This window comes from Manis javanica, chromosome 7 (assembly GCF_040802235.1).
Source record: "Manis javanica isolate MJ-LG chromosome 7, MJ_LKY, whole genome shotgun sequence".
In the NCBI taxonomy this organism is placed as follows: Eukaryota; Metazoa; Chordata; class Mammalia; order Pholidota; family Manidae; genus Manis; species Manis javanica.
The window spans coordinates 110,168,894-110,194,129 of record NC_133162.1 but is presented as its reverse complement, the minus strand read 5'-3'; the positions used below and the strand labels follow the sequence as shown (position 1 = coordinate 110,194,129).

The 25,236-nt window shown below is 34.5% G+C and overlaps 1 protein-coding gene across 5 annotated transcripts in view; it reads left to right on the top strand.

Annotated features, from left to right (window-relative positions):
• The window catches only part of LRP1B (LDL receptor related protein 1B), a 1,876,014-nt gene that overhangs the window by 1,759,119 nt on the left and 91,659 nt on the right, over positions 1-25,236 (top strand). For all 5 annotated transcript variants that reach the window (XM_073241389.1, XM_073241391.1, XM_073241392.1 and 2 more), the window contains 5 exons: positions 11,117-11,340; positions 12,398-12,504; positions 21,620-21,736; positions 23,367-23,540; positions 24,484-24,609. In XM_073241389.1, coding sequence (XP_073097490.1) covers positions 11,117-11,340; positions 12,398-12,504; positions 21,620-21,736; positions 23,367-23,540; positions 24,484-24,609 — 748 coding nt within the window. The remainder of the gene's footprint in view (positions 1-11,116; positions 11,341-12,397; positions 12,505-21,619; positions 21,737-23,366; positions 23,541-24,483; positions 24,610-25,236) is intronic.

The window sequence follows — 25,236 nt, the reverse complement described above, 5'->3', positions numbered from 1 at the left end:
CAGTAAGTACTATATACATGCTTATTATTTAGCATGTATGATAATAATGATGATAATGATGGTGTTGATGATGAAAATGTTGATGATGACTGGCAAAATGTCCTCTATGATGCATATTATCACATTAAAAATTATTTGTGAATTACACTATTCTGAATTTTATAGTTCCTAAAACTACATCTTTAAATTTGGCATAATTTTTCAGTGACATTATTTAATAATTATTTAAATTTTGTCCTTGGGGAGATTGATAATTAATATATAGTCATTGTCTTCTAGTGAACTGAGCTTATTTTAGGTTAGAAACCAGATCAGTTTAATGTTTGATAACCAAGTTTTTACTCTTATACACACAAATACATAAATGTATATGTTTTATTTGTATAGTATGTATTTCTTTACCTGTATATATTTTACATATTTTAATTTTTTATTTCATTAATGTGGTATAGAATCTTTTGAAACCAATGGTAAAGCTATTGATTAGATTTTTACTAATAGAATATGAAACTTCACTAAGTATTTTAATGATAGTGATTATGCATGTTGTAACATCTAGATTATCTTTTTGTTTGTTTTTCTCTCTCTTCTTAGACCTATGCATGACTAACAGTATTTACTAGACAATAAAAGTGGGTACACTAGGCACATTTTTAGGAGTCCCTCATACCTCGCTAAATGTCATGATTATAAGGTCAGAAACTCTAAACTGTCGGTTTTAGCACCATGTTCTAAGCTATTAAGCACTCCATAGGAATTCCAACCATGCGCTGTTGTTTAGCGCAGCCATTTTCATTAATGAGCTTAGCTAGATCTCTGGGAGAATTTGTTGCAGCTTCTACATCAGCACTTTCTGCTTCATCTGCAAGAAATGGTGAGCAGCTGGTCAGTGAGGCAGTCTGAACACACACATTTAAGGATTTAGTTCACTGTTTCATATGGGTGCAGTCCATGGCACCCCAAAATAATTGCAATAATAACACAAAGATCACTGATAACATATCACCATAGCAAATAAAATAATAATGAAAAAGTTAGACATATTGCAAGAATTACCAAATGCAACAGAGACTCAAAGTGAGCAGATGGTGTTGGAAAGATGGCACTGAGAGACTTGGTAGACAAAGGGTTGCCACAGACCTTCAATTTTTGAAAAATAAAGTATCTGCAAAGTGTAATAAAACAAAGTACAGTAAAACTAAGTATGCCTATACAGTATTGAAGTAGAAAATTTCTGAAATCCCTTCCAGTTTGCAAATATATATGATTTCCAGAAGACATGTGATGTAATTTATGCTTATCCTGTTATTATCTGGACAATTATTTATTCTTCTGAAATGCATCTTGTGTGAATAATCGATTTTCTACCCTCATGAATTACTCTGCCATGTATTTGTTTTTTTAACAGTTAACCAGTTAGTCATTCATTAGTGTAATTAGCATGCAACCTATTGCATCTTCTAAGTTTCAACACAAATGTTAAATGATACTAAACTCAGAGTTCCCTGCTGCTTGGAAAAAGAAACTCAAAATCATAAGCTGAATATGGACCATTGATTTCTGCCTCTGAATCAATAGGTGAAATAAAGCAAAATGCTTTGAATATTTTTATTATAACCCCTTATCAGTAAATCAAATGGAAAGTGTTAGTTATGTGATACCAGACTGTCTTGTAAACATTTTAACAGATACTGAAAATATTGGAATTTTTCCATCCCAGTAAAGATGAGGAAATATAGTATCAGAAATCAGAAGAGGAATATTACTCAGGCAACTAAATGTTAACCGAAATCCATCCCAAAGAAATATACTTTTCAATATGATCTTGTTTTTTAGAAGCCATGAAGGGAGTACCCTTCTGTAATCTGTGAAAGTGATTAGAATACTAATTATGACTATAAATTTACATTTCAAATACAGATTAAGTTATTTATAGATGGAAATGCTTATGGTTTTCTAAACCCTTGGGCTGTACAAAAAAGATGGATCTTCTTTTCCTTTAAGAAAATTAAATAATTTAACACTTAAAAGACTCACATGATTCAATATATATGTAAAGAGTAATGAGATCTATGAATTTGAAGTTTAGGAGTCAGAACAGAAGATGATATCATTATGCAACAATTGTATTTACTTCCTGGCAATTTATCATTTCTAGTATGAAGTACAGCCAAGTACATGATGGCAAGCACTATAAAGTAGGTAAAAGCTTAGAAAAAATGCAAATGGACTTCAAAAATACAAATGAGATTTTTACCATTAGATAGCTAAGTATTCTTGAGCAAAACAAATGGTTCATCTGATCTGCCTGATTTTGAGAAGTGAATATGACATACCATTTTTGGCATATTGTTTATTTGTTGAAAATAATGTTCAGAATGAATATGCTTATAATTTTATTTCATTATTAATCATATATTTTCCTCAGTAAGTTGACTAGTATTTTTTCCTGAAAAGATTTAATGATAAAGTTTTCCTTGCTAGGTTTCAATTTCTGATTGGAGTCTTAGTTATAAACTTCACACCACTATTTTTTATATCACATAAACACACACACACATGAATATGAATACATAGGTGTGCATGTGTACCCACGTGTGTGTGTGTGTGTGTGTGTGTGTGTGTATACTTAAGTTTTAGCCAAAACTTCACAAGTCTTATTTTAGGGTGTTGAGTACTGCTAAAAACTGATGTTTTCTCTTTTTCAATTTTTAAAATTTATTTTATTCATTATTATAAATTTGTGGTGACCATTATAATCCTAAATTGAAACTATATAGCAAGAATACTTTTAAAACCACTTGAGTTTATTCAGACCAGCCAATAACCAAAATCGCTTATTATGATTAGTTTGGAAAAAAATCTAAAACTATCAGCTCATTACATTGCCATTTTTTGGTTTCACTGTGGTTGACTGCATTAGATGGGCACACAACAATACATAGTTATTAAGAGTTAAATGGCTCTGTAACAGTTGTGACCAATACTCAAAATTTTACTGAATGTGAATCTTATAAGACTCTATAAAACACTGGATTCTATAATCAATTAAAAATTCTGATCAGATATATAACATTTTAAGGTGAACCAATCCATTTTTATTCATGTATACCTAAAGCTTTATGTCAAGGGTCCTGTTTATTAGTTTTGCTGTTGGGACTTGGGAAATAATAATGATAAAAGTATCTTGTTGTTATGAAGTTTATATTCTGGGGATACAGATTAAGTCAACTAAACTCATAAATAAATAAATAGAAAAAATCAAATTTTGAGAAGTCTGTTAAAGGAAATGAATAATTGACTAAGAAAGAAAAACTCACCATGTTTTAAGTCTGCTTTGGATAGGATAATAAGTAAATGCTCCTTTGAAAAGAGGAGATAGAAGCTCAAACCTAAGAGAAGAGAAGGAAATAATGTCATCTTATTTGTAACTAAAACAACTATTTTACTTTTTATGTAGAGAATGGATTTGGTGGGGGAAGACCTAGAACAGAATAAGGCCACCTGAGAGGCTTATGCTCCAAGTTAGAAACGGTGGAAGGTTGTACTGTTATACTCTCACTAAATGGAAGGTAGTGAGTAGAAGTTTAATTAAAAATGTTTTGCAGATAAAATGAATGTGGAAACCAAAGGTAGGAAGGACTGAAGACCGATACCTAGATTTGTGGATTGTACAACTTGGTGGATAACCAAGAGTGGTAAAATGTGGGTTCAGTTTTAAGAGGACCAAGTAAGTGACTACTGTCAAGTAGTCAGTGATATATTCAAGGCTTGGTCTTAGATTTCTGGAATTGAGCTAAACATGAAGGAATAGAAGAATAGAGTAGGTATCTAAAACCATGAAGCCAGGTAGGTTACCAGGGAGTGGGTACAGGGGAAGTAAAGAAGGACTGGAACCAAGTTCTGAAGCCAGATTAAAATAATGACAAGGAATAGCCAGTGCATTAGTAGAAAAAAAATGTAGAATCACATAAACTAAGAGAGGAGAGTATTTTGAGAGAGACTTTATTTATAATATTCCTGAAAGAGAAAGTAAATGAGTACAAAGGTGTTCAATCAATTTGGTGACAGATATTCATTAAGGACTTTGACAGATGCTTAGTCATAGAAGCATCAGAGGGCACTCATTGGTTCTACATCAGTACTTTTTAAGTGGGGACAATTTCTCATCCTAGAAGACATTTGGCAATATATGGAGATATTTTTTATTTTCACTACTGGGGAGTGTGCTGGCATCAAGTGAGCAGAGGTCAGGGAGGCTGCCTAACACCCTACACTACATGGGTTAATCCCTTACTGCATGGAATTATCCTGACCAAAATGTCAACTGAGAAACATTTCTCTGCATAGTAATAACATCAGTCTCTCTGGTCAGGCTTTAAATGGATCTTTTTTGTTTATTACTTCCTTTTGTGTGATAATAACCCTAAAATACATAACAGTTCTAATATAAATCCCCAAAATATTATTTTATTGGTCTCCTTTTTTCTCACCTTCTCAGTCTCTTTTGCTCTATCCTTTCTCCTTTCCTCTTAGCACTGGGATTCCTCCAGGCTCAGAACTTGTCTCTCTTCTTTCCATCTTTCCTCACTTCCTTGTAGAGTTCATACAGTTTCGTGGTTTCACACACAACCACATGTGAACAATTACCTAATGATAGGCTCTGTCCAGCTGTTTGTTTTTCTTTTCTTTTGGGTGTCGAAAAAAAATTGCCAGAGTAACATGCCTAAAAATAAACTCATGAGCCACACAATCTGTTTCCCCACTTTCATTTCATGGAAACTCCATCTTTCAGATGCTCAAAGGAAAAATCTTGAAGTAATTTTGACCTCTCTCTTCTTATAACTCCAAAATCAGCTTATAACTCCAAAATACCATTGAATCTACCTTCAGGGTGTGTTCAGGAGCTGATTACCTTACATTCACCTGGCTGCAAGTGCCTGGATTTAAACCACCATCACCTTCCTTTGAAGTAGTGCAGTAGCTTCCTAGCCGGTCTCCTTGCTTCCCACACTCACCACAGAGTAGCCAGAACACTGCTGCCCAATGTAAATCAGATCACATCATGTCCTGATGAAAAATATCTGGTGGTTCCCTACTGCGTAAGATACATTGCTCATCTTACTTCACAAGGGTTTACAAGACCTGGTCTGTTACTTCTCTGATATCATTGCCTACTATTTTTCTTCTCAATCACTTCTTTCCAGATAAATGTTGCTATTTCTAAGACCCATCAGTACCTAATGTAAGGCCTTTCCTGAAATGTTCTCTTGACCAAAACATCCCCCAGATATCCCACATCATTCAATCCCTGAATTCCTTCTAGTCTTTGCTCAAATGTCATCTTCTGAACACATAACTTACAGATAATTGCAGTCTATTGTCCCACTCCCATACTGGATCCCTAATGACCTGCTTTTTTATTTATTCCCATAATATTTATCTTAAGCTGCCTTGTAATTTACTTATCTATTGTGTTATTATCTATTCTATATTTCACCTTGCAATAATTCCAATGGGATATTTTTGCTTTTTGGCCACTACTGACTGTAATCCTACTATCTAGAATAAAGCCCATAAACTAGGTATAAAGTTTAAAAAATTTCAGAGCAATAAGTTACTTGAAATTATTTGCTGTACATGGCAACAGTATATTGATCTTGAAAGTTATTATCCTTTTCCAAGTTATTCTTCTCTTTCTCAGTTTTCAATTAATCACAAGTTCAAATATTTTTATATCCAGGTGTGTCCCATTTTTATCCACTCTGTCTCACAAAAACTTAGATTGAACTTCTACATTCTTCCCTTTGGATTTCATTGAGTAAGTGTCATCTGATTTTCCTGCATCCATTTTTGGTCTCCAGTCCCAAAGCATTCTCCACACCATAGCCAAAATAATCTTAAGACATAAATCTGTTCATCATATAAATCTTTCTAATGGATTTCACTGAAAATCACTGGTTTATAAGCCTTTCCATGATCGTCAGCTTCATTTTGTTCCATATGCCTCCTGCCTCCTTACACACCTATAAACATACATATATATACCCCCAAACACACATTTTTTTCTTGTCATAAACAGACCACATTTCATTTCAAGAATGCAACTTCTCTTTACTTTAGAATCTTCATACATGCTATTTTCTCTGCCTCTCTTAATTATCCTGATGAACTAAAGCTGCTTTATTAGGAAGACATCACTTTCATTATTACTGCTATCATTGAAATTCATCTTGGTCTTGTTTAGGCATTAGAGATCACAGCCTGTATAAGGCATTTTCAGGTCTTCCAAAAGGTCTAATAGAATGAACTTGTTACTGTTTGAAGGGACAGCCTCAGAGAAAAATTGACTATCATCTGAAGAATGTCAATTGCGTGCCCAGGAAGTAACCTACAAGACTAGTATTATTTCAGGTTCTGCTTAGACTTGGGAAGTTGGATTGCTAGTTTATCTAGGGAATAATATGACAGTAGAAAACTAATTTTAATGAAGCTGGCAGAAAAATTATATAGGATGCTCAGCATTATGTATATTTACATACACATTTATTATGGCTTTGGTGTGGAGAATGGTTTGGGACTGGAGACCACTGGATGCACATATGTTCACAATCTGAATTAATTTGATGGATGAGATACATTGAACTATAAGAGCCATATTCCTATATATATATATATATATATATATATACATATATATCTGTTAACATTGACTGAAAATTTCTGTTCATCCACAAAGATGCTTACCTATTGGTTCTAGAGACACAGTAGGAACATTTGATTCTCTGACTCTTATTTTTTTATGTTTTAGTACTATCTTACCACCTTTCTTATAGATACATGATTTATCCATTAAAGCCAACTTATTTTGTCTCTTCTAGACATGGGTTGCAAACCAGCTATACAGATAAGATAAATGAGAAAAACAGATTGGACATAACATTAGGGACCCAAGTGAGAGAGGCAACTTCAATACATGTACCACTAGATCAAGGGTCAGCAGGTGATTAATTCTGCTTTTTAGGAATGTTTTTGATATACTATCTTATATATCCATATTTTTTAAGAAAAATCAAAGATATAAATTTTTTAAATGATCTTCTGAATTTAAAGATGGAATGTACTTGAAAATTTTTAACTTTTAGTTTAAATGCTAAAGATTTTCACAGAGCATCTAATCCAAAGCCTTTATTTTATTCAGCATATAATTAGATAGAAATTAAGAATATATCTTAAACCAAGTTTCTGGTTCCAAATTTAGCATGCTTTCCAGTCTTCCATGGTATCTTTTGTTTACATACTAGTGTAAATGAAGGATCTATTGTACACTAAAGCCAGGAATTTCATTGTACATAGAAGGGATTGTATTGTACATACAAATCCTAAAGTAGTTTTTGAGCTCTTATGCATCTAGCTGCAAGAAAACCTTTTCTTGGTTCTTTCTTTATTTCTCCATTGCTAGATGTGCTTCTTGTTAGAAATAATAAATAGCTAGACATTTTATAATATTATAAATCCATAGAATTTAGTAATGTTTGGGATTTGTATGGTCATTACTTTACTTCAGTTTCCTGGTTTATGAGAATTTAATCTGATTCATATTTCGTGGGTCAAAATGTAAATCACTTTTTCATTTAGATGACAGACACAACACAACCACCTACCCACCCCCACACACAGTTCTTTACATCTTTGTTTTAAGCATTATATTAGGGGATAATTACCTTTAGTAAAACAAACTAAATTTTCTTTCCTTAGATGTACATGAAGATGGAAAAAAATCACAAAGTATCTGACTACCTCAATCTATTACTGTGCAAACTATGTTTCTCAAAGTATATTGCTAACTATAGGAATTTTACTTTTTAAAAAGACAGAATTTCCATTGCACAAATGCTCAAACTTCCCTTTCATAGACTTGCCTCTTTCCCTGACTTCAAACAAATGTCTCCAGGGACATGTCTTTAGTTAGTCAAGTTGAAATTGTGACAGATACCTTACAATCCACAGCTGCAAAAGCTTAGTAGTTTAAAGTAGTAATCTCTAGTTTTGTCACAATCAAGTTGCCAATTTTTCTGTAAGATTTAAGTGTTTCATTCATTGGACTAATATATCTCTACACAGAAGAATACCTCAGGCCTCAAAACTTTGGCTCTGTATTTAGAGAGCTTACTAGGAAAGAAATCATTTGTCTGGAGACAGCAGTCAAAATGTGTCTTCTACTTTGTGCAACAGTATGAGTAATGCCTTTTGTTGTCAGGGTAACCACATGCCTCTGCAGTCTCTTAAACATGACACATTTCATTAGTGCCTCTAATTCCTAGGCCTATCTGTCTAGTGAGCTAGCCAAAGGGGCAAATGAGAGTTTTATATTTTCCTCTTCTTTCCAATCTGATGTGATTGTTTTGTTTTAATTTCAGCCTCTTTGAGGGCAAATGGCTTAGCTTTCCTGTTTCTGCTTTCCTGTGTCAGACTCCAGCCCACTGCCAGAAACTCAGTTTACTTTTCCTGTGTTTTCCCACTTGTTGTGTTTACCTGATGGATTTGGAACCTCTCCATAAATTCTCTATTCATTATATCTGGATCCAAAAGGAATTTCTGCCTTCCACCCTCCAGCTAACATCAATTCAGTATTAGATATCCTGAACAGCTAATGCTGTCCCCAACAAAGAGATTATTTCATTCCCGTGGAAATCACTATAAAGGGTGATTTCCTAATTTGGCCATAAGTTCCTTGACAGTAGGACCATCCTGTGGCTGGTTTATTATTCTTCTGTTCAGTTCTGCTCTTCAGTGTTGAGAACGATTGAGAATGCAGTATGTTAAGGGGCACTGAGGATGAACACCTGGTAGCATCTTCCCCTTGCTGCTGTATTCTCCGAATATCATCTTGTTACTGATGATTCCTGACTTTAGGTTGAATTTATTGGGTACGGTCATCCTTTACCTCATATTCTGTCTACTTTAGTTGATACTAAAATGACATTAGGAATTCCTTGATCAATAAACCAGACAATAAACGTACAGATTTAAATGACAATAACTCATCCAAATCTCTTATGCTTGCCATTGAAAAATAACATTTTTTCCCCCTTTTTCCCTAAACCATATTCCTAACTCTAATAATGTGACCTAAGTTTGATTTACCCTTCTGGAATTAACTATTAGCAGAATCTTCACCAGCCTGCTTACCTGAAAAGGCATCACTAGATCAGACTTTTGAATGTCCCATGAGCATTAGGAATCTGGGTTCTGAACTGTCAGCAGTCTAGGTTTAGAACTATAGCATGGAAAGATAATCACCCTGTTTATGAACATGAGCGAAATAAAATGAAAATCCTAAATTAAAAAAAGTGGAACTTTGTAAGAAATATGCCCTATTTTAGCAAGGATCCTATTAGGATAGAAAAATCATGTATAAGCGCTTACATTTGATAAGGGGAAAAGAAGCATTTTTCTATGTTCATGCTGGACAACCAGTATCATATTTTTTGCCTGAAAGAGGTTTGCTCCACTGATACTAGAAAATGATAAAAATGCTCCAACAGGCTTTAAACAGTTTACAATGGATATTTTTTCCCATTGTCTTACATTTATAAATTTATAACTCACACTGACATGCCCATGACACTTGTTGATATACTTCCTTTTAAATGCTGCCAAACTGGAAACAAAAATACAGTTCGTTTAATTGATACTGAAACATTTGAAAATAATCATGTGGTTTGGCTAGGACAAATATTTATATTCTACCCATCTATGGATGTAATTTATGTGGCATTTCCAAAGCATGCTGTATTGTACAATGCTTTTAATTTCAGTTCATATGAGATATCACTGGATGGATGGAGAGTATTTATTGTTAGAGTTGAGAAATAAGGTACTAAAAATTTGCACAATTCAGTTTTTAAACCAATAGGTGAAAAGACTGATAATAAAGGTCTTTAGAATGTCTATGGATTCTGTGTGTAGTTCAAGCCGTATTGTCCTTACTTGAGGTCCTGGTAATCACACAGCAGACAATGCCTTGCATTTCTTGTTTCTTGCCATTGCATGTTTTTTTTTTTTTGAGAAGTTCATTTTCTGCTCTTTTAATCCAAGCCTTTTGCTTAATAACATTTGTCACTAATAAATCACACAAGAAACTATCTTGTGTTAGAAACCCATATTTCCACTGGTTGTCAAGTCCTGACAAGGCTCTTGCACATGGACTACACATCTAGTTATAATCACCTCCAAATAATTGTGTCTGTTGTTGATATAATACCCGTGGGAATGCCTTCTCACTTTTAGTTATGCACAATAAACCTGACCATGTCAAATTAATTACTATGCTAGTTCCCACTCAAAGTGATCAAGTTAATTGAAGGCACAGAGAGTACGTTATTTTCCTTACTGTCTGTTTGCAATGAACTCTGTTATCTTTGTCTCATAGTAATTCAGTAATATTAAGTAGAAAATCCAAACTAGCAGATTTAATATAAATGGAAGACATTGTAGCTTCCTTCAGATGATATTTAAATAAGTAACTCTCTAAATGTGTCGATTTGTACTAATATTCCTTATCAATTTTGAAATCAAATTATATATGATGAAGATGAAGAGCATCTGGGACTTCATCAAATTGCTGAAAAGAGTATAGATTCATACAGACTCTTTGAAAAAATCTCAGCATGCACAAAAACCATGGAGGAATGTCACAGACCTGATGTTGAGTAAAAGAAGTCAGGAGTAGAAAAGAGTGATTCTACTTATATGGATTTGTTTAAACCAACTATGGTGTTAGACTTCAAAATTATGGTTATTCTCAGAATATTGATGACTGGGAGAGGTCACAGATGAACATTCTATAATTCTGGAAATATTCTATCAGGGTGGTGGTTAAACAGGGCCAGTAATAGATAAAACTGAAGTGAGCTGTACACTTAAGATTTGTAAAATTATACACCTATAAAAAGTAATGGTAAAATTAAGTATGTTGGATATTTAAAAAATCTATATAACAACTAACACTTGACAAAGTTAATGTGATTCCCACACAATTGTATGTATAGATGCAGAAAACTCTACCAATTTGCTTTTGAAAACACTGGTTTGTTGTTTTGTTTTCTTTTAGTGCCCTGAATTTAAAAGACCCAGGGACATTGCGGTTGATTGGGTTGCTGGAAATATTTACTGGACTGATCACTCTAGGATGCACTGGTTCAGTTACTACACCACTCACTGGACCAGTCTGAGGTATTCTGTCAATGTAGGGCAACTGAACGGCCCCAACTGCACCAGACTCTTAACAAATATGGCTGGAGAGCCTTACGCTATTGCTGTAAACCCTAAAAGAGGGTAGGTTAATTACTTACTTATTTGTATTTCTTGATATGAGTATCCATTTTTAGAGCCACCTGTGCTCTGTGGTTTGGTTCCTATAATGAAAGTTCGACGTAAAATGGACTCACAAGATTTCTGAAAATCTCTCTACTTCTCTTGTATAGAAGCATGTCCTTTTCATACCAAATGGTGGTGCATTTTTCCTCAAAGTTTGCTACATTATATATTCTCTGTGTGTATGTATGTGTGTGTCTCATGTGTGCACTGAAAAATAATGAAACGTGATGAACGTGTAAGCACTATTGCTAATCTAAAATTGAATTTTCAAGATGTTAAACATAATATTAAACATTAAGCATAGAATACTGATGTTTGGGGTTATTTCTGATAATAAAATATGAAGACATATGTATAAACAAGTTTAAACAATTTAACACAAATATTTTCCTTTTTTTTTTTACTTGAATTTTTCCTTTCTTTGCTCTTCTACTTCTTCATTCATAGCCAATGACCAAAAAGCAAGTAAGGAAATGTTAAATAAAATTCCCAACCACCCATAAAATAGATCATTATATCCTGAATAAAAGAGGCAACTGTTATTTGCATATTAGAATTAATCAGTATGGTATCTTCTAAATAAGAAAATGACTTCTGTCTGAGAAAACAGTTACTTTCTTTATCAAAAAAAAAGAAAGCATGTTGATATAGCATCCATAATAAAATGAATTATGTCACAAGAGGATAGTTTCAAGAGTTAGAAATACTTTCTTTGTGAAATTTTAGTGAAATTTTCGAATTGAACCTTGGACATCAAATAACAAGCCCTCGTGTGTTCTATTAAACAGTGACGTTCAAACTTTAGTACATAGGTAAGACTGTATAAAAATATTGATTCCTAGGGTCTTCTTTTTGAGATTCTCATTCTGTAAGTTTAGAGTTGGGTCCAGGCATTTGCTTTTTCAGGGACACTGGATAATTCTGATACACGCGGTCTGAACGGAAGCTGAATTTTGGAGCTGAACTGGGTTCTAACAGCTCCAACGCCAGTAACCTACTTGACCTGTCTTCTCAGGATGATGTACTGGACTGTTATCGGAGACCACTCCCACATAGAGGAAGCAGCCATGGATGGCACTCTGAGAAGGATTTTAGTTCAAAAGAACTTACAGAGACCCACAGGTATGATATGTTTCTGACAGTTTCAAATGAATAGCCATTATGCTAAGCATATTAATATTACAGTTCCTTCTAGTTTTGGTGGCAATTTAACTATTTTTACAAGCCGATAAAATAATTTATAGTGTGACTTTATGAAAGTCATTAAGGTTTCATGTTGTATTTTCCCAACTTGAAAGCCAGATCCTTATCATACTGCCAGGTATATTACGGGGATATTATTTGAAAATTGCCCAAGTTGTAAAGGTCATTAGTAGAATTTCACCTGCATGGAATTTTGAGAGTTTATAGCAATGTGCTGTGGCATTTTTATAGATATATGTTAATGATTAATTGTTATAATGAGATAGAGAATGATCTTCCTATAGGATAAGTGACTAAATGGACGAAGAGGTGGGCACATATAAATAATTTTTGTGAAAGACAGGTTTGATGATTCCTTGCTTTTCATTTCATAGCTCTTCTCAGCCTGGCTTTAACCTCCCTCCCAGCCATGTCATCGAAGCTGCCACTCCTAACTCTCTGTACCCCAGGACTGCTCAGAGGCTCCAGCCTTTTTTCTGCCTCCTTTTCTCTCTCTCCCATTCCATTTTCCTCCCAGCCTCCCTGACTCCAATGCCCTTCTGCCTTTTCTGTACCTCACCTGAATCACACCTGTTATAAGGTCAAGCTTTAGCACTTCCTCAACAAAACTTTCAGACCACCGCAGCCTCAGGGATTTCCTGCCACACACCCCTGCCCACTACATGGCATCAAATGGATGGGCCATGTTTTCTAGAGAACATATTATTTAAAAAGTATGCTTTGTAGTGTCTTCTGCAGTTGAAAATGTACTTATGCTTTTCACTTCTTTTCTTATTACCTTTTATGTGCCTTACTCCTTCTCCTCAAGTTGGGCCTTTCTTATTCTTTATGGGAAGGAGCAGTCTTTGGGATGTAGTTGACTTACATAAACAGGTCTCCGTTCAATGACTTAACAAATACAAATGGAACACCCACCTCATGCTTTAAATTGTCCCAGATGCTGAAGAAGCAAGTTCCTACCCCTGTAAAGAGATTTCCAACTCTCATGAAACCTACCTTCCTGTGGAGGATAGAATGCATATTATACATCCTGTCAGATATGCTATAGAGAAAAACAGCATACTAAGGGATAGGCATTTATTGGGGGAGGTACTGTTTTAGTTATGATTATCAGAGAAGTCATCTCTAGAAAGGTGGTATTTGAGGAAAGAATTGAATAGAGAGAGAGAGCAAGCTATGTGACTGAGGAAAGAGCTTTCCAAGCAGACAGAACAGCAGGTTATGAGTCAGGAATGAGTTTAGCATGTGTTCAAAACAGCAAGAGCATTAGTATGCTTAGAAGTCTCTGAGCAGCTTGGGAGAGTGGCAGACATGAGGGTGCCCAGGTGGCCAGGTGCAGATCATCTAGGACCTAGAACACACTGCTGAAGTCTAGATTCTATTCTACTTTAAGAGGAGCCATCAGAGGGCACTGAGGAGAGAGAGGCATAATCTGCTCAAACATTATATTTTTATAAGAACTTTGTGCTTCTTTCTCTAAATTAATTTTACACTTATACAAAAGGTACAAAATTAACTTTAAAAACTTCCGTGATGTTACCATTTCCCATAATCATTGTATAGGTAACATGATTTTCATTTTAGAGAATGACTCTGGCATCAGTTTACAGAATTGCCTGTCGAAGTGTTGTTAGGCGGGAGCCTGAGACAGGGATTCTTGTAAAGGATTCAGGAAGGGAGTGTTACTCTGGAGAAATGTGTGAAAAGTAGAGAGAGAGAGAGAGAGAAAGAACCCAGAAAGACAATTTCAGGTCAAGTGTAGTTTTGGCTGGAGCCACAGGAAATGTGCTTTGGAGCACAAATCCCATGACGGGCACACGATCAGCCTTTTAGATGCTCCATCAGTTTCTGTTTTACTTTGACCTCTAACTCCCCAACCAAGGCTGCTGAGTCAATTGAGTTCAATTCCCTGGTGAAGGAGAAGTGTGAGCCCTTACCTGCTGAAGCAGCAGCTGGATGGGTACCCCTAGCTAGCAAAGGAAATTCAGGCTGTCCGGCATGGCGTCTCCTATGTGGACCAAGGGAAAGGTGCATATATTGAATATTTTCCATGTGGAAATGTGACATAGTCCCTTTCTTATGGAGCTCCTAGGCAAGGAGGGAAAACACAGAGGATTCAATGCACAGAAGTAACTGTGGTTCTGGCAATACATGAGAATTGTTATATATATTTTAATGGCATGGGAGTTCAGGGTAAAAAGATTATCTCCAGTAGAAGAAAACTATGGGAAGGGTGTCACTTGAATAAATGCTTGGAGGCCTGGCAGACATTTGAAGGGTAGGCAGATATTCCATCATGATGTGGATTTTATAAAGGTGTTCTTTGAAGTCAGATACACCTCGTTTCGAATTCCAAGGCATCCCTCACTAGTTGTGAGATCTCAGAAAGGAACTACATTCAAAGTTTGATTTTGTCATTATCAAACCAAGGAATAATAATAACCAACTTAAAATACTGTTTTAAATGACATAGCTTTCTGAGCCATGGGCTGCAATGTTTCATAATATTAGAAGCCATGGGCTGCAGTGTTTCATAATATTGAATCACAAGGGCAGGTAATGTAACTTATGCTGAAAATAGGGATGTTCAACACCAAGGTATTTAGGCATGATTTTTTAATCAGTAATAAACCTCTGTAAAATTTTGATCCGAGGAGCAGTGTAAATAAGGTAGGCCTTCAGACATACTGCTTTGGTAGCATTTTGCCTATAGAATGAGTAGATACCAAGCTGAAAATAGAATAGATACCAGCTAACAGTCCTTGAATGGTCCTGATAAGAGCATAGAATAGCATTACTAGAATAGTAATAGATAAAGTGGGAGGATGTATGTGGGTGGCAGAGCAGAGTTAGCATAGTAGGTAGAATTTATCCAATACAGATGATAATAGAAGACACAGGAAATGTCTCCACAAGTGATACAAAGCCAATAAATCATAATCATTCATACAAGCATCTTCTTATTTCCTTAATTCTTTATCCCTCCTTTCATTCAAAAATACTGATTGCTTGCTATATGCCAGGCACTATTGGACATTGGAGAGATGGGTCCCTATCCTCATCCTCACGCATCTTATGGTCTAATGTTAGGGACTGTAAAAACAAAGCCAGAAATGCATGTATGCCCACACACACAACACACACATGCACATGTGTGTAAATGGCCCTGATGGAGAAGAGTGGAGTACTGCAGAGACATCACTTTAGTTACAGTGGGACAGAAAGGCTTTTTGAGGAGTTGATTGTTAAGATTAGTTGCTAGACTTAGCGAAGGGGTGGAAATTAGAAATTATGTCAGAAGGCCCTGGGGTAGGATTAATGAAAAGCCAAAGAGCACAGGAAACCAACGGGAAAGTAGCATGAGGTAAGGCTGAGGGGGTGGACAGGGGCCAGCTCATGCGGGGTCCTAGAGACCATGGCAAGTACTACATGACTCCTGTTAAGCTGGGAACAGGATTTGGCCAGACACCCACACGCACATGTCAAGAAACTAGCTAGTGGGTGTAAGGCTCTCCACCTCATGTGTAACGGCATATGTGAGTTTTCTTCTCGGCAACTCTGCTTTAAAAACTTTTGCCCCATTTATGGAAGCAGACTCTTAAAAACCATCTATTCACTCACTAAGCTAATATTTATTGTGTGCCTACTATGTGTCAGCCTGATTCTAGGCATTTGGAATATAATGACGAACACACAGTTAATGATCCCTCCCCTCACAGTGCTTGTACTCTAGTGGAGGGCAGAGAGTGAGACAGGGGAAGTACAGTATTTTACAAAGTAAATTATCAAGTAAGTAATACAGGGTTTAGTACTATGGAGATAAGAGTGAAAGTAGAGGAGGAACATTGGTCAGAAACGAGGGGAGTTAGCAGTATAGCATTAGGTTCTTAGAACTTTTGAGAAGGTGGTGCTTGATGATGTGATGCTGACACTCAGTCAGAGGCAAGTGTTGTAGTTGTGAATATGACCCGCTAGGTAAGTCGGTCAGATGGAGATTTCTCACAGATACTTCTGGAACTCAGAGCAGAGCTAGAAATTTAGTTTGGGGAATTAACACAAAAAGCTGATATTTAAAGTTGCTGGGGTTGTTAAGATGGACATGGGAGGGGAAAACAAAGGGGCTTTTTAGGGTAGTGGCTTCTAAGATGTAGATCTTAGGGGGTGATGACTGTATTTAGAAGAGTCAAAGTCAGAAGCGAAGGCTTCAAAGACGTCTGAGCAGTGGGATCAAAGCAACAGAATTTTGTGGCACAACGACCCAAGGAAGATTACAGAAGAGAATGTATTCCTGCTGGGCAAACCATAGTGCCTCACACAGGAGAAATAGGGAATGGGAGGAAGAGCATCTTTCATTTTAATGATTTGAGTTAAAATTGAGCCACCTGCACAAACTTTTGAGCATCAATTTTCCTATCTGTAAATGTATATGATAATATTTACCTTACATAGAATTTATAACAATTTAAATCATATTTAAAACTACTGTAAATTGGTTAGTATAATTCCTAGTACCTCTAAGAAGCTAACAATAATTATAAAAATAAGGTGCCATGTGTTATGCTAAAGCCTTGCATATGTATCCCATTTAATGTCCGTTTTAACTCCTTAACACTGATAATCATTTTTAATCCACATTTTAAAATGTCACTTAGTATATCTTAAAAATATGTTTCATGTTCTTATTGTATATCAATTAGAATTCTGTAAGATTAAAAAATATCCACAACCTGCATATTAAAATATATTACTTTACCTGATGCCTACTCCCTGCTTATTAAGTGACTTAACTTAATATTAGAATGCTGGTGTTGTCTTCTTAGGCTGGGCTTTATTCCATCAAGCAGAAACATCTCTGAATATTGTCTTTATGGTGATGAATATCTTCTGAGGATTACCATGCCAAATGTTGATATACAAATGAGTCCAAAACAAATCTCATGAGATTTTTAGGAAATGATACATAATTTGATTTCATAAATGGCTTATTATTAGAAAGCAATATATATAGTGAAAAGTTGACAGTCATTTGTTATTGTTCTACATTGATATGAATATATACACATTATATGTGAGGAGACATGTGCACTTATGCAAATATATCCCATGAGATATCTTTACATGGAAGTATGTTCATTGCTTGTGTTTTCCCAGAAACTTGTTAGACCTTGTACCTATTTTCTCTCCTTCTTTTCTTGGTATGTGTTTATAAATATTCACCCTGACTCCAAGTTTATCATATTGAAATCCATAACTGTATTACTACCTTTGTTTCCCTCCAAGTGTTATATCTTGTTCTTTATATTTTGGGTTTGTGAGAAATGCTGTCTTTCCTTCATGCCTTCAAGAATGAATATATGCACTGAGATGCAGTAAATTTGGTTATACTCTGTACATCAATAGGGTGCAGATGACATATGAACAGCAATAGGAATAGAAGAATTGGTCTCTGTCCTTTCTGTACCTCCTGTGATTTCCAGGGTGAGGATTGTGCTATCCAGTTGAAAAGTGAGCTCAAGCACCTAGCAAGCCTTATGTTTGCTCACCACCAACAGTGTCATTGTGTACTTTCCAAAATCATGATGACAATACCTCAATCCTCTGGGCTTTAACAGTATTCATTATCTCTTTACTTGGTACCCCATCATCTACTGCTTTAATGATATCATAAATCATTAACTCTATAATGCATATTCTATGTGCCCAACAAGTCCATAAACACCTTATACCAAAACAATTACTGATATTCTTGTTATATCAGCCATAGAATATTCTAGTGACTGTAATTAGTGTGAGCCTAAGAATAATTAAATGTTGAATACCTACAGTTTTTAACACTTTAACCAATGTTATGATTTTTAAGGCCTCCTTTAACAAATGACACACTTTTTTCTTATTAGGCACTATATTAAACATAATCTATCTTCTTCAATCAGTTCTGTGGTGTTTGAGTACCATACTCCATGAGAGGAGGATCATGATTTGTTTCTTTCTTTGCTACATACCTAGTGCCTGACAGCATATGGTACAAGAGAGGTGGCTTATGAATTTATTTTGTGTCAATGAATGGTGCATCAGATAAGGACCCTTTCCAAATTTCCCTCCATTAGAAAAGTATGTAGGATCACATGAGTTTGAATTAAATACCATACTCTTTGGTATCTAGAAGCTTATTTAGGTTGCCTTTAATGTCCCACACAAACATGGCAATTTCTGAGAGAATAAAAAGTATATACTGTCCTTGGACCAGTCATAATTATATGTCATTCAGCAAATTTTTTGTCCTTAGTTGATAAAACATCTGTAATTAAATAAAATGAATACTAACTTGAGGTCTGTTTTGCAATTTCTAGATATGAGTGTTTATTTTAAATATATGTGTGTGCATGTGTATTTATATGAAAAAATAACTTTAATGCAGTTTGAAATCTTTTTAGGTTACTCTAAATAGGCAACCTATCTCAAAAGTAGTTTGAACAAGTTTTGAAAATTAATTTGACACAATGGTAATATTTTCAGCTCTGGGATACTTCTTATCACCTCTTAAATCAAGAATATGGTTGTGCATATTTATTAGTTCTTGCCACCTTACAAGTCTTGGCTTTCCTTTAATACAGAATATATATAATCTATTTCTTTATTTCTGAAAACACAGTGAACTTAATTTATTTCTCTCCCCAAGTCTTCTCTCTTAAATATCACATTGGTGCTATGGTCATGTCTTGTTAAGATTTTTCTTTTTCTTTCTCTCTTTTAGGCCATAGTAGAAATAGGAGAACTACTGGGAGGATCTCAAAAAATTTTAGAATGGAACAAAAGTGAAATTCAGAAATCCCTAAAATGTACTAGTCGTCCAGTATCATGGGAGATGTAAAGCAAATGACTACATGATTAGAACATTGTTACGCATTTCTAAAACTTATTGAGACTGACTGTCTCTTTATCTTTTATAAGCCTTCCAAATTGTGATCCCAATTTACTTGATTAGAACAAGTCTGACATGTTATTTTAAATTTTCTGTACTTACACTGACTTGGTTCCAAATATTCATCATTCCCAGTTCAGGTAACAATGATTTTCTTGGGAATTGATTTTTTTTCCCACTCTTTTATTGGGTCTTTATGAAAGACAAAAAGGAGATGTGATATTTTAAAGGTAGAAATGAACTTGTTCTTTCATATAAACTTCACATCTCTATAACAAGTAAAGTTAGTTGATTCCTTTATTAACTTTTTAATTTAAAAACTATCTCTTTTATTAAAGGGCTTAAGGAAAAATCAAAATCATTGATTTGTGGATTTTTGGGGAATATAAATCCCACTCATCTGAAAGCTTTGTTACATAATTTTTATCTAGATGTAATTCCATCCAATAACACAATATGTGACCAGAGCTGATAAGGATGGTGTATCTTAAACAACCCTAGACTAATGCAATAAATGATACTTTTGAGATCTTCTTTACTGTTCCTAAAGCTGAGGAAACAGAATCAGTAATTCAACTGGATTGCATACCCATTGTTTTATTCTTTCTATGATTAACAAATTTAATATCCAACTGTAAAGACCAATTTTGCTGGGGACAGTTTTTATTTTATGTACCTCTTTGTTATATTACACTGGTGGGAGAGAAAGAAAAGTGTTTTCACTTCTCAGACAACTGGGTTGAAATATAATGGTGGCAGCAAGAAAATGAATAATTTTATGGTTTGTGTCACCCATAATTATACATGAAGAGGCAAAAACATAACTCCCCACGTAACTACAAATAGGAAATTAATCATCAAGCAGAAACTAGTAAAACATGAACCACTTGTTTTAATTGTTAAGTAATTTCTCAGAGGCTGATTGGGCATAGTACATTTTTATATTATCCTTGAGAGGCAATATTTATAGTTAGTTTGATTACATTTGGGCTAGAGCTACATACTTAACTGAAAAAATATTCCCAAATGATTTTCACCATGATTGTTTTCATTCTGATTGTTAAATCTGGGTCCTTCTGCATAAGAATACAGATAGCACAAAACTTAAAGAGACCTTTAATTCAGTTGCCTTGCTGTCAAGGTGTACCTCAGTTGTTTACTGAGTGTTCTGGTTAGGTTTCAGTTGATAAAGTTATTTTAATTGCATTGTACTGTCAAGGTATGAAATATGTCATATCTAAGGACTAGCTATCTCACAAAATTAAATATCTATAGCAGTGAAAATTTGCTGTAAAATTCATGTGTCTTAGATCTTACTCTTCTTTATGGAAAAAAGTTTACTTAAGATATTCTATGTGTGGATGATATTTTTGTAAGAAGATACTGGCTGGATTCTAATCATATTATGACATCAGCAAATAAATAATTGAATAAATAGAAAAACATTATTTTTTTACCACATATTATTTCAGTTCATTGTGATTCACTAACGGATACTGGCTGATAAAAATGAAAAATGAAAACAGTCTCAGAGTGAACTGATGATTAGAATAAAAAATTAGAGTGAAAAATTGAAGCACAACTGGAACCTTAATTAAGGAATTCACTGTTCATTTTTCCTTACTATAAACAGCAATCTGTAGTCATTTTAAACTGCAGCATGCACACAGGTGTCTTACAACACTGGAGTCCAATTCCAAATGTGTGAAAATACTTTACGATTATGTCCATGAACCTTTTTAAATTCTTAGATATACACCTTAAAAAGAGGTTCAAAATATAACTGATTATAGTGAACTATTTTAAATAAAGTTGCATAAATGATAGAAATGATGAATCAATTCTATGTGTACCATAAAGATAAAAACTAAATTTATTATGGAAACCCTTTTTGGGGGTAGTAATATTTTTGTTACAGCTTATTAAATACATTCTGTGTTATCTAAACACATCGATTTCAGATAAGGATTGAGTTCCTTCCTTTTTTCTAATTTCTTGGTAATTTCAGTGATGCTTGAAGGAAAAAAACAATCAAAATTATACATTAAGCAGCAAAAACAATTTTAAATAATCTCAAATTCATTTATTTATCTGTCTCTGCTGATTTTGCAGGGCTGGCTGTGGATCATTTCAGTGAACGGATATACTGGGCTGACCTTGAACTCTCCGTTATCGGCAGTGTTCTGTATGATGGCTCTGACTCAGTAGTCTCTGTCAGCAGCAAACACGGTGTGTGAAGGGCTTTTGTTTTCCCCTTTAATTATTATCAAGACATGGAAATAATAGTATGTAAATATAAGTAAGAAAGATTCACATTCTGTATTTCCTCAGGTTTTTTTCTTTCAACTTGCAGTTCTTACTATGGAGTTTTCATTCCATTAGAATAACAAAGAGGCCAGGCAAGAAGAATCTTTTTACTCGAGGACAGATATGGTCCACGGCTGCCCAGATTCAGGAAATAATCATTCTGTTGCTTCAGTGGGTGTCCCATTCTGAGCAGAACACTACAAGTAGCCAAGATTAGTCCCTCTGAACACTGATTTTTATTTCAAATAACAAGCAGGAAATGAGTTACTGTATATAGTAAACAATCACTAGTAGAAGTAATGATGAGGATACTCCGATGCAAGTGAAAAGCAGTGTGTAGAGTGACAACTTACTTTCGCCACCATGACCATAGAGTCTACCTGTGGCGCCCATTTTTATCTCTGCCTTGTGCCTACCTCATTTTTTTTACTCTCATTTTCTGGCTCCCTTCTGTGCCTCACGCTTTCCTTGTCTAGCAATCTCTGTTCTTTCTGATGAATCCAATTTCTTTCCCTTCTATTTTTCGTTCCCTTCCTTAGCACAACCTCTTCCCTTCCTTATCACAAATTGTTCATAATGTATATTTAAAGTTTTTACATTTATGTATTATACTTACTGAATACAGCTTTGCTTCTTTTTAACAAAAGCAGAAAAGTCAAAAGAAAAATAAGTAAATTGAACTTTCATTGTGTTCTGGCCTGAAGTATGTTTTCTTATGATGATCCTAGATAGAAAAAAATTACACATTCCTATAATTCATCACAATGAGGTTAACCTGTTTCTGCTTAAGTGTACATTTTTCTATTCAAGACGCATTGAAGAAACATGACATACATGTTAAGGCATTTTATTTTCACCCTCTAGATAAGTAAAATATAAATGTTATCATTTTGGTTGTTCTAAAGCTCAGTACCAAAAGTTAGATTTGTTAAAAATTATTTTTTATAAAATGTCTTATAATAATAGTCATTTCTTACAATGTGGAAAATGATGTCCTCTATTATTTGTAGCCAACTAGTCACATCTAAGTCTACCATTCCTTTGTCCCATTTCTAAGATAGAAAATAGTAATGTAAATTTATTCTTTTTAGATTTTTCTCTTTAAAATCAACACAGATTGCTTGACAAATTTGACATCCAGGCAATCTAATTTGACCATTGATTTGATCCATAAAAAAACTGGGAATTTTGTGAACTGCCTGTTTTTGTGCAATGGATAAGGTTGTCTTGTTAAGTTTTTCTCTTGTTTGCAAACTGTACAGCAGGAATTACTCTGCATAAAACAAGCCCCCAGCAAATGCTGTGTCATGGTGATGATTAAAGTAATGATGGAAATGCTTTTTATGTTCTGAGTGACATGTTTGGTATCTCACTAGTCCTATGCAAATAAATTAATTCTAACAATTTCACAGCTCATATTGAAAATACTCTAATTTGGAATTTTTTTAAAGAACAGTAGTAAGTTTTTCTGTAAGATCTTAGATAAACTTGGTTTTCTTGAGTTGGAGTGTTTACATTGTAACTTTATAACTCCATGTTTTAAAAATTCTAGGCTTGTTACATCCACATAGGATCGATGTCTTTGAAGATTATATATATGGAGCAGGACCTAAAAATGGTGTATTTCGAGTACAAAAATTTGGCAATAGTTTAGTAGAGTACTTAGCTTTAGATGTTGATAAAACAAAAGGTGTTCTGATATCTCATCGCTACAAACAACTAGACTGTAAGTATAATATTTTATATGATAGTCTATATTGATAAATTTTCTTTTTTATTACTCTCAAAAGAAGGTATTTTTAAGTGTTTCAGTATCTTAACCCTAGGTAAAAGAACCTCCTCACCCTCTAGTTTTGTTTGATTTGTATTTATAGCTAAATAGTTCCACCTCCATTAAATCAATCAATCAATCAATCAATCAATCTCTGGCCTGAATATAGTAGGTGTTAGAGTAGTGGTTCTTAGAGAATAAAAGCCACTTTGATTGTCACCAGTTCACCACCTAGGTGCTATTTCTCTTTTATGCTAATAACAGATTCTCTAGTGAGAGCCCTGAAGCAGCTATGACTATAGAGGACGCTGATTGGATTGAGATTTAAAAAACAAGTGGCAGACGTTTACCCTTGCATAGAACTCCTACCTGAAGGAAAGGAAACCATGTTAAGCATGGCTTTTAGAGGAAAACAAAGTCATGTATTTTATTTGTTTTTTGAATAAATACATGTAGATTTTAAAACTTTGTAATTTCCAAGGGGAAATTGTGCCTGTTAAAGAGCCCTGAAGCTATCTAAAATGAGGACTGGGTCCCTGAAGACTTCAGCTAGCTTTACTTTCATACACAACCAAAACCTGTACTTGGGTATCACAGACCAACTCTTTTGCCAAAAATAAGTCATAAGGAAGAGTGACAAAGTGTGTGTTCAAATAATTTCTTCTCCCTAGTAGGAAGTTTAAATTAGGGTAAATTGACTATTAATGATGGGTGTTGGGTAGTAATTTCTCTTTGTCTATAAAGAAAATCATAGCCTTGAAATGAGATGCTACTAGTAGAAATTTGATTTCTTTTCAAAATTGCTAATTCACATTTCACCTTACCGAATTGTATGCTTTTGAAACCTGTTGTATTTATATGTCTGCCTTTCTGTTTTCTTTTGTTTCATTTTAATCAGTACTCAATCCATGTTTGGACTTAGCATGTGAATTCCTCTGTTTGCTGAATCCTTCTGGGGCCACCTGTGTGTGCCCAGAAGGAAAATATCTGATTAATGGCACCTGCACTGATGACAGCCTGTTAGGTAGGTAAACTTGATGATTTTATAAATCATGAATTAATTCATAGGATAAATTTGCACAACTATTGAAAATTATCAGAATTAGGTACTCAGTCCTCACTTTAGCTGTCTTGGTATCATTGGTTCTTGAATGCCTGCATAAACTGTTCTCTCTGATGACTTCTTATTAACTCATTTTACATTGATTCACAAAGCTGCATTGAATATTTACTATGCATTTAAGAGTAGATTAAGAATTTTGAAGTCACACACAGTCAAGATATTTGTATATGGCTGTTGTATCATGAAAATAATGCTATTTACGGGGATACCATTCTGCCAGTAGTTTAAGACTTACTCCAAAATCCATTTACTCACTCAAAAAGCTTATAATGAACAACTCCTATGTGCCAAACCCTAATTTAGAACTGCGTTTAATTAAAAAGCTAAGTCTTTGTTTCTTCTGCATTAAATTCAATTAACAGTAAATACCACTACTACTAACAATAATTATTTTGGGGGATATGAGCAAAGCATAACACCTACTTACAAACTAAGGATTAATTGAGGAGCAAAACTGACAAGATTTCTTCACTGGTGCAGTTTATAAGAGCTAAAAGTTGTAACAAACATTAAAAAATGAAACATCTG